Consider the following 11,257-nt stretch of genomic DNA (forward strand, 5'->3'; position numbering starts at 1 on the left):
TTCAGTTACCAAGCCTAGGGTGATACTTGAACTGTGTACATGTAGTACAATTGTGCTGGGGTGCTGCCTTGGCTGTTTAGGGGCAGAATCTTTTGTGCAGCCCAGTGGCTGCAGACATGACTCTTGAAACCTGAAGTAGCTTCTACCTAGTCCTCTACCAAGCCGAAATAACTTGATGGGGTGGTAGGCCGCAACACACATGACGCTAACTACCACCCCCTCGATGTACACCACCCAAAGGCTGAGATGAAACTTGGACACAATTTGGAATCATCTACATTGGGTACTCTACCCAGCCTGAAATAACCCGAGGGGGTGGTAGTGTGCACCACCCATGGTGTGAACTACCACCCCCTCGATGTACACCATTCACTGTTACCAGAGGCTGAGATGAAACTTAGATACAATTTGGAATCATCTACATTGGGTACTCTACCCAGCCTTAAATAACCCGAGGGGGTGGTAGTGTGCACCACCCATGGTGTGAACTACCACCCCCTCGATGTACACCACTTACTGTTACCAGAGGCTGAGATGAAACTTAGATACAATTTGGAATCATCTACATTGGGTACTCTACCCAGCCTGAAATAACCCGAGGGGGTGGTAGTGTGCACCACCCATGGTGTGAACTACCACCCCCTCGATGTACACCATTCACTGTTACCAGAGGCTGAGATGAAACTTAGATACAATTTGGAATCATCTACATTGGGTACTCTACCCAGCCTTAAATAACCCGAGGGGGTGGTAGTGTGCACCACCCATGGTGTGAACTACCACCCCCTCGATGTACACCACTTACTGTTACCAGAGGCTGAGATGAAACTTAGATACAATTTGGAATCATCTACATTGGGTACTCTACCCAGCCTGAAATAACCCGAGGGGGTGGTAGTGTGCACCACCCATGGTGTGAACTACCACCCCCTCGATGTACACCACTTACTGTTATCAGAGGCTGAGATGAAACTTAGATACAATTTGTAATCATCTACATTGGGTACTCTACCCAGCCTGAAATAACCCGAGGGGGTGGTAGTGTGCACCACCCATGGTGTGAACTACCACCCCCTCGATGTACACCATTCACTGTTACCAGAGGCTGAGATGAAACTTAGATACAATTTGGAATCATCTACATTGGGTACTCTACCCAGCCTGAAATAACCCGAGGGGGTGGTAGTGTGCACCACCCATGGTGTGAACTACCACCCCCTCGATGTACACCATTCACTGTTACCAGAGGCTGAGATGAAACTTAGATACAATTTGGAATCATCTACATTGGGTACTCTACCCAGCCTGAAATAACCCGAGGGGGTGGTAGTGTGCACCACCCATGGTGTGAACTACCACCCCCTCGATGTACACCACTTACTGTTACCAGAGGCTGAGATGAAACTTAGATACAATTTGGAATCATCTACATTGGGTACTCTACCCAGCCTTAAATAAACCGAGGGGGTGGTAGTGTGCACCACCCATGGTGTGAACTACCACCCCCTCGATGTACACCACTTACTGTTACCAGAGGCTGAGATGAAACTTAGATACAATTTGGAATCATCTACATTGGGTACTCTACCCAGCCTTAAATAACCCGAGGGGGTGGTAGTGTGCACCACCCATGGTGTGAACTACCACCCCCTCGATGTACACCATTCACTGTTACCAGAGGCTGAGATGAAACTTAGATACAATTTGGAATCATCTACATTGGGTACTCTACCCAGCCTTAAATAACCCGAGGGGGTGGTAGTGTGCACCACCCATGGTGTGAACTACCACCCCCTCGATGTACACCACTTACTGTTACCAGAGGCTGAGATGAAACTTAGATACAATTTGGAATCATCTACATTGGGTACTCTACCCAGCCTTAAATAACCCGAGGGGGTGGTAGTGTGCACCACCCATGGTGTGAACTACCACCCCCTCGATGTACACCATTCACTGTTACCAGAGGCTGAGATGAAACTTAGATACAATTTGGAATCATCTACATTGGGTACTCTACCCAGCCTGAAATAACCCGAGGGGGTGGTAGTGTGCACCACCCATGGTGTGAACTACCACCCCCTCGATGTACACCACTTACTGTTACCAGAGGCTGAGATGAAACTTAGATACAATTTGGAATCATCTACATTGGGTACTCTACCCAGCCTGAAATAACCCGAGGGGGTGGTAGTGTGCACCACCCATGGTGTGAACTACCACCCCCTCGATGTACACCATTCACTGTTACCAGAGGCTGAGATGAAACTTAGATACAATTTGGAATCATCTACATTGGGTACTCTACCCAGCCTGAAATAACCCGAGGGGGTGGTAGTGTGCACCACCCATGGTGTGAACTACCACCCCCTCGATGTACACCACTTACTGTTACCAGAGGCTGAGATGAAACTTAGATACAATTTGGAATCATCTACATTGGGTACTCTACCCAGCCTTAAATAAACCGAGGGGGTGGTAGTGTGCACCACCCATGGTGTGAACTACCACCCCCTCGATGTACACCACTTACTGTTACCAGAGGCTGAGATGAAACTTAGATACAATTTGGAATCATCTACATTGGGTACTCTACCCAGCCTTAAATAACCCGAGGGGGTGGTAGTGTGCACCACCCATGGTGTGAACTACCACCCCCTCGATGTACACCATTCACTGTTACCAGAGGCTGAGATGAAACTTAGATACAATTTGGAATCATCTACATTGGGTACTCTACCCAGCCTTAAATAACCCGAGGGGGTGGTAGTGTGCACCACCCATGGTGTGAACTACCAAACCCTCGATGTACACCACTTACTGTTACCAGAGGCTGAGATGAAACTTAGATACAATTTGGAATCATCTACATTGGGTACTCTACCCAGCCTTAAATAAACCGAGGGGGTGGTAGTGTGCACCACCCATGGTGTGAACTACCACCCCCTCGATGTACACCACTTACTGTTACCAGAGGCTGAGATGAAACTTAGATACAATTTGGAATCATCTACATTGGGTACTCTACCCAGCCTTAAATAACCCGAGGGGGTGGTAGTGTGCACCACCCATGGTGTGAACTACCACCCCCTCGATGTACACCATTCACTGTTACCAGAGGCTGAGATGAAACTTAGATACAATTTGGAATCATCTACATTGGGTACTCTACCCAGCCTTAAATAACCCGAGGGGGTGGTAGTGTGCACCACCCATGGTGTGAACTACCACCCCCTCGATGTACACCACTTACTGTTACCAGAGGCTGAGATGAAACTTAGATACAATTTGGAATCATCTACATTGGGTACTCTACCCAGCCTTAAATAACCCGAGGGGGTGGTAGTGTGCACCACCCATGGTGTGAACTACCACCCCCTCGATGTACACCATTCACTGTTACCAGAGGCTGAGATGAAACTTAGATACAATTTGGAATCATCTACATTGGGTACTCTACCCAGCCTTAAATAACCCGAGGGGGTGGTAGTGTGCACCACCCATGGTGTGAACTACCACCCCCTCGATGTACACCATTCACTGTTACCAGAGGCTGAGATGAAACTTAGATACAATTTGGAATCATCTACATTGGGTACTCTACCCAGCCTTAAATAACCCGAGGGGGTGGTAGTGTGCACCACCCATGGTGTGAACTACCACCCCCTCGATGTACACCATTCACTGTTACCAGAGGCTGAGATGAAACTTAGATACAATTTGGAATCATCTACATTGGGTACTCTACCCAGCCTTAAATAACCCGAGGGGGTGGTAGTGTGCACCACCCATGGTGTGAACTACCACCCCCTCGATGTACACCATTCACTGTTACCAGAGGCTGAGATGAAACTTAGATACAATTTGGAATCATCTACATTGGGTACTCTACCCAGCCTTAAATAACCCGAGGGGGTGGTAGTGTGCACCACCCATGGTGTGAACTACCACCCCCTCGATGTACACCACTTACTGTTACCAGAGGCTGAGATGAAACTTAGATACAATTTGGAATCATCTACATTGGGTACTCTACCCAGCCTTAAATAACCCGAGGGGGTGGTAGTGTGCACCACCCATGGTGTGAACTACCACCCCCTCGATGTACACCATTCACTGTTACCAGAGGCTGAGATGAAACTTAGATACAATTTGGAATCATATACATTGGGTACTCTACCCAGCCTTAAATAACCCGAGGGGGTGGTAGTGTGCACCACCCATGGTGTGAACTACCACCCCCTCGATGTACACCATTCACTGTTACCAGAGGCTGAGATGAAACTTAGATACAATTTGGAATCATCTACATTGGGTACTCTACCCAGCCTTAAATAACCCGAGGGGGTGGTAGTGTGCACCACCCATGGTGTGAACTACCACCCCCTCGATGTACACCATTCACTGTTACCAGAGGCTGAGATGAAACTTAGATACAATTTGGAATCATCTACATTGGGTACTCTACCCAGCCTGAAATAACCCGAGGGGGTGGTAGTGTGCACCACCCATGGTGTGAACTACCACCCCCTCGATGTACACCACTTACTGTTACCAGAGGCTGAGATGAAACTTAGATACAATTTGGAATCATCTACATTGGGTACTCTACCCAGCCTGAAATAACCCGAGGGGGTGGTAGTGTGCACCACCCATGGTGTGAACTACCACCCCCTCGATGTACACCACTTACTGTTACCAGAGGCTGAGATGAAACTTAGATACAATTTGGAATCATCTACATTGGGTACTCTACCCAGCCTTAAATAACCCAAGGGGGTGGTAGGCCGCAACACCCATGACGCTAACTACCAGCCCCTCGATGTACACCACTCATTTGGGTACTCTACCTAGCCTGAAATAACTCGATGGGGTGGTAGGCCGCAACACCCATGACGCTAACTACCAGCCCCTCGATGTACACCACTCACTGCTTCCAAAAGGCCTACCAAGCCTTAAATACCCAAAGAAATGCTATTGAAATGCACAAGAACAAAATGTTAAAGAAATAATATTGTTTATTTAATGATTATAAAATTGTAATAAACATTATAACACAGTATATACAGTTTAATAAATCACAGTGAAAAACTTGTTAAAACAGTGAGCAACCATGAAAACTATAAAACAGTTAATTAACTATGAATATAAATCAACATAAAACTTCAATAAAAAAGTAAAAAGTTCATTACACACCATGAGGATAGTAAAGTAGGTTTAGGAGTGCAAACATTTTCTGCTGTTGTATTCTGATAAATAGCCACAAGATGGCAGTGCTGACTGTAAGATAACAGTAACACAGGTAACCAACTTATCTTTATCTAGGAGACCCCCCCCCCCTACCTACATTGTTACAGTGAGTGCAGTGGGGGATGGGTTTCAGTTTAGAGATTTTTCTCATAGAGAGCAGTCACTAAACTTCCTTTGTGCTTTACAAGCATTTGCTATTTTATTTTCATTTTTCTTACAGCATTTTTTGCTTCTTTTGAGGAATTTGATTCCCTTATTTTTTCTACTACTGCAGTGAAGTTTGTAGTTTTTTTGGTGAATTTGCCACTTGAAAGCAGTCACCAAGCTTTATTGCTAGTTTATTTTTACTTTTATTATTGTATTTTTTTTTATTTGCTTCTTTTGAGGAATTAATTTTCCTTTTTTTGTATCTACATTGGACAAGCATGGAGTCTGCATCCAGAATGTAAGTACAGACGCTGTGTTTTATCATGAGCTGTATTTATAGATAGACTAAGGTTATTTTATTACTACATACTGTGTACTATTTATATTATATAGTGCATTATATAGTGTGTATAATATTATATCACATATGTATAGCACATATTCCAGTTGGTTTTAGTTGTGCTCTTCCATACAACCCCCAACAAAGGATGGTCACATGGAGCCTCACTGATTGGATTACGATTGTATGTAAATGAAGTGACACTGGAACATAGTGTTGCTTGTAAAAGTCTAAAATCTTATTTTATACAGTAATATCATATGTAACCTACATAAAAAGCATATTTTAATGATTGTATCTGTTTTTAAACAGTCTTAACAGAACTCCCTTGACCTGCCCCGTCTGCTGCAGACCTGATAAGATACTTTCAACACATCTTAAAAGAAAGTGCATGCGGCTCAACACAGAACAGGAGAGGAAAGCTGCATTAAAATTGGCCAGGAAACAACTCATGTCTATAGCAGCCAAGGGCACAGCCATTTATTATCCTGACATAATGTCTCTGGGATCTCTAGAGAATGTAGTCCCCTTTCTGGAGGACAGAGGATTTGTAATAATCAGTAAGCCAACTCCAAGCAGGTATGTGCTATCTCTGTCTGCTAATTGTCTCTTTCAATATGGTATCCCTATTCATATTTTATATTTTATCATAAATTTTAGGCAAGGGACATCGTCTACCTCAGTGCCTGCTGCCACCTCCACAGTGCCCCAACCTGAACCGGAACAGCCATCTGAACCGGAACATGCCACACAGGGCCATGTGGAGCCTGAACCAGACATGGAGGATGTCCCAGCTCTAATGGAGATGGATGACCAAGAAGAACCAGGAGATGACCATGACCAGAGGGACCAAGAAGGACCAGGAGATGACCATGACCAGAGGGACCAAGAAGGACCAGGAGATGACCATGACCAGAGGGACCAAGAAGGACCAGGAGATGACCATGACCAGAGGGACCAAGAACCATCTAGAAGAGAAGAGGAAGAAAGCGAAGATGACCTACCTATGTATAGCCACACACAGAGGTCAGTGACTTGAGGTTTCCTCTTCCTTTTTATATGTGTGTATGTGATAGATTGTATTAAATGTAACCTTATGTTCTGAATTTTAGACACCTACAGACAAATTGGACTTCGGATGTAAGACTGAGGATGAAGGCTGCAGGCTTATACCGCCGCCACTCTTTGGATCATCCCATTCTCAAGGGCTTTGCTTCTTACTTGGCTGACACATTAAATGTGACCAACTACAGCCAAGAGGTGGAAGATGTCTCCAGATTTCTATTTTTTATGAATCCAAAGGCTGTCAATCTGGAGTTCGTCAAAGATGTGCAGAAGGCCAACGCATTTTTCACCAAGCTGAGGGAATTGAACTTGGCCAACCAGACTGTCTTCAACTACTTGAAGCATGTCAGGAGGTTCATGACCTATCAGCTTAGGGCCACCAACCTTTTTTCAGAACATCCCAGACTTTATAAGTCCTGCGAATTTTTTAAGGATGTGACCGAAGACATTCAAAAGCGGCTGTCAAAGGGCATATCTAAAGAAGTCGTCAGCAAGCGGTGAGTCTAATATATGATGCATTTTATTTTATATAGTGATATCTTGTGTATTTTATATATAAATATCATATGCATTTCATTTGTAGGTACCAAGCATTGATCACTACCACAAAGAGCCCAGACGATTGCCGCAGGCTCCTATCAGTAGCAAAGCCCTCTTTCCTCCAGTCCATAGGAGCCGTCCAGGCTGGTAGCTGCGATATGAGTTCACAGCTCGACATTATTTATTATTTGGAGGCCCTCCTTGTTCTGAAACATCTTCAGCGTCCTGGGGTTGTGGCCAATATGACAGTGAGTGCCATTCTCATCCTCACTCTGCAATGTTGTTGTAGCTTTGATTTTCTATGAAATTTTCCAAACACTTTTAATCTTAGGTCTCAGAATGGAGAGATCGCATCTCTCACACCTATAGAGGGGAGGAGCTTGTCATAATTGGCGTGAAGACGCACAAGACAGCGACCCAACAAGTGGCTACGTTTGTGCTAAACAAGGAGGAAGAAAAGGTAACTTTTTAAAGGCTACAGGTTATTGGAATTGTGGAAATAAGATGTTTCATTGTTTTTCTTCTTTTTCACTGTCCGCTTCTTTTCCCCAGTGGTTTGAGTGCTACTTTGAAAAAGTGAGGCCTAGGTTGATACTCCGTAAGTCAACCAACGACTCATTTTTTGTTTCAACTAGTGGAAAGGCCATCCACAATGTCTCCAATGATATCAGGCGGTACCACCAAAAGTAAGATTCACAAAATGCAATTTGCGTAGACTCATTGTAAGTTTAGTGCCATATACTGTGTATTTACCATCTGTTTTTGTACTTCTAGATTCGAACTCCCCAGCATCACCAGCCAACTTGTCCGGAGGGTGTGTGAGACTTGGACAATGCCAAATTATTCGGACTCAGAGAAGTGCCTTTTTGCAAAATATTTGGCACATACAAATCTGACAGCCGAAAGGAATTATAGGGAGAAGACTTTGGAGGACATCTGCCATGCCTACTCTCTGGTAGTGCAGGCAGGGCAAGGCGCCAGCGATCAACCCCGACCCAGCACCTCAAGGTACTGTGAGCAAACATAATATATGTTCTACAGAATGGCTTGCTGAGTCATTAATGTTTTATATGCTTGATAACCAGAATCACAGATGAAGAAGAGCAGGAAGAGCACAATGAAGACGACCAGACCATGCAGCTTGATGATGACAGTCCGATCGGCGTGACTACCAGATCCCAGAAAAGGAGACAGCCTGAAACAAGAGGAAGCAGCTCTAGCAGGTAACTATTCCATGCATTGATTGTCATGAGACCCAATACACCGTGTCTGGGCACCTGTTTGCCAGTATGATGTTTGTGTTTTTATGCTTGTTAAGAAGATACATGGATGTAGAAGACCAGGACAGCGAAGATGAAGATGGCCCATTTCCACAAGAGGAAGATGTCAGAGAAGAGAGGATGGACTTGTCAACCAGGGAGAGTGAGCTTGAAGCAGGAGGAAGCAGCTCTAGCAGGTCACTATATTACTCATTTATTGGCATGTGGAAGGACACTGGGTACTAATTTTTACTAATTAATTTGTCCTTTGTATGTTTCTTAAAAAGCAACTTGGATGCAGTAGACCTGTGTTCACCGGATGAAGAAGGCGGCGAGGATATGATCGGCGTGGCGACCAGGAACCAGAAGAGGAGGCAGCCTGAAGAAGAAGGAGGCAGCTCTATCCGGTAAGTATACTAGGCATTTATTGTCAAGCTAAATTATAGCCAATGCATTACGTTATGTTACTCTATGTACCTGATAGCAAGAGTGTATTGCTAATTTATTGTTATTTTATATGTTTCCTACAAAGGGATTTCAATGCAGAGGAAAATCAGGCTAGCCAGGAGGAAGATGATTGGATTCTACAGTTAATAGGCAGCACCACAGAGGAGAGCCTAAGTGATTCGGATGATGCTGAATTTACTTCAAGGTTGGATACATTGTCAAAAAGTAAAATTGTACTTCGCTAATGAATCACTTCTGGTATGATAGCATTCTTCTCTTTCATTGCAGAGCACAGACATCCTCCTTGCCCACAGTGTCCACACGGTCCCAAAGGAAGACTGAGCCCGCAGCAGACAGGTCTACTCGGTAACTAGAGGCAGACTCTCACAAACATTATTCCATCCAATTGAAATAACAAATCTGAAAGTGAATATTTCTAATATCTGGTTATAACATTGTACTTTTTTTTCTCTAAAAGGACTGAAGAACCAAGAAGAAGTTCTAGACTTCGAAGATAAACAGGCCCAATTTTATTTGTTTTATATTTGTTCTTTATACATATGTTATTTACTCTGAATTACATTACTTTTCTGATAAAATCTTTCATTCATTCTGAACAGGATTGATCTCCGATCATTGGCTCAGCGGAAGAGAAGGTCAGAAGATATACTGTTCTTCAGGACAAGAGGTGCACTATTGGTAAGACCAACATAACAGTAACTGAATAGTCCCCTCAGTGTATTAACGACGGTGTCTAGCTTATATTCATTAAAGATTCTTGTAAAAAATCTATTAAACACCTGAGATGTTAAGTGATTCATGGTAGATGATAGTGAGGCCAAGTAGTACATAAACAGCTTCATACTTCATGACTCTATCCTATTTATTCTTGACAGGATTGCTTCAAGTCCGGCCCAATGAATCAAGAAATGCAGTGGAGTTCAGCTGCCAAAGAATTTCCTTCTTGTTTCTTTCTTTTGCAATTATATATTATGATAAATATATTTTCATTCAGGTTGATACAGGGAGCTACTCTGACTGCCATATTTGGAGTCGGGAAGGAATTTTTTCCCCTATGGACCAATTGGCATCAGTCCCATGGGGTTTTTCGCCTTCCTCTGGATCAACTTTACAGGGTTATGAGATGTTATTGATGGATCTATTTCTCAATAAATGTTTTATTCTCTTTATACAAATTGTTGTGTTTGAAAGTTTATTACATGGGTATATTTCAGGTAATCAGGGGAAGTATACAAACATTTAAAATATATAGGTTATCTAACATTTTCACATACACCTTACAGAGGGAATCATCCAGGGTGATTATATAACTTGGATGGCCTCACATGCTGCATTAACTCATGAAAACACATCAACTGCCTCCCTTCACTATCTTCTCAGTGCCCTCTGCCTCCCTTCATCCTGCTGTCAGTGCCCTCTGCCTCCCTTCATCCTGCTGTCAGTGCCCTCTGCCTCCCTTCACCCTGCTGTCAGTGCCCTCTGCCTCCCTTCACCCTGCTGTCAGTGCCCTCTGCCTCCCTTCACCCTGCTGTCAGTGCCCTCTGCCTCCCTTCACCCTGCTGTCAGTGCCCTCTGCCTCCCTTCACCCTGCTGTCAGTGCCCTCTGCCTCCCTTCACCCTGCTGTCAGTGCCCTCTGCCTCCCTTCACCCTGCTGTCAGTGCCCTCTGCCTCCCTTCATCCTGCTGTCAGTGCCCTCTGCCTCCCTTCATCCTGCTGTCAGTGCCCTCTGCCTCCCTTCACCCTGCTGTCAGTGCCCTCTGCCTCCCTTCACCCTGCTGTCAGTGCCCTCTGCCTCCCTTCACCCTGCTGTCAGTGCCCTCTGCCTCCCCTCACCCTGCTGTCAGTGCCCTCTGCCTCCCCTCACCCTGCTGTCAGTGCCTCCTCCTCCCTTCACCCTGCTGTCAGTGCCTCCTCCTCCCTTCACCCTGCTGTCAGTGCCCTCTGCCTCCCTTCACCCTGCTGTCAGTGCCCTCTGCCTCCCCTCACCCTGCTGTCAGTGCCCTCTGCCTCCCCTCACCCTGCTGTCACAGCCATCTGCCTCCCTTCACCCTGCTGTCAGTGCCCTCTGCCTCCCTTCACCCTGCTGTCAGTGCCCTCTGCCTCCCTTCACCCTGCTGTCAGTGCCCTCTGCCTCCCCTCACCCTGCTGTCAGTGCCCTCTGCCTCCCCTCACCCTGCTGTCAGTGCC

At 45.2% G+C, this 11,257-nt stretch overlaps 1 protein-coding gene across 1 annotated transcript; it reads left to right on the forward strand.

Annotated features, from left to right (window-relative positions):
* The first annotated feature begins 5,449 nt into the window (after nt 1-5,449).
* LOC140111125 (uncharacterized) lies at nt 5,450-10,227 on the forward strand. Its single transcript, XM_072132327.1, has 15 exons — nt 5,450-5,695; nt 6,050-6,316; nt 6,398-6,763; nt 6,850-7,299; nt 7,386-7,590; nt 7,674-7,802; nt 7,895-8,028; nt 8,117-8,350; nt 8,428-8,565; nt 8,661-8,798; nt 8,889-9,008; nt 9,134-9,253; nt 9,337-9,414; nt 9,527-9,747; nt 9,945-10,227. Exons 1-14 carry the CDS (start codon nt 5,676-5,678, stop codon nt 9,564-9,566), a joined length of 2,439 nt encoding a protein of 812 aa, XP_071988428.1. The 5' UTR covers nt 5,450-5,675; the 3' UTR covers nt 9,567-9,747; nt 9,945-10,227.
* The last annotated feature ends 1,030 nt before the right edge of the window (nt 10,228-11,257 follow it).

The sequence above is a fragment of the Engystomops pustulosus genome, unplaced genomic scaffold, assembly GCF_040894005.1.
Source record: "Engystomops pustulosus unplaced genomic scaffold, aEngPut4.maternal MAT_SCAFFOLD_391, whole genome shotgun sequence".
Classification (NCBI taxonomy): Eukaryota; Metazoa; Chordata; class Amphibia; order Anura; family Leptodactylidae; genus Engystomops; species Engystomops pustulosus.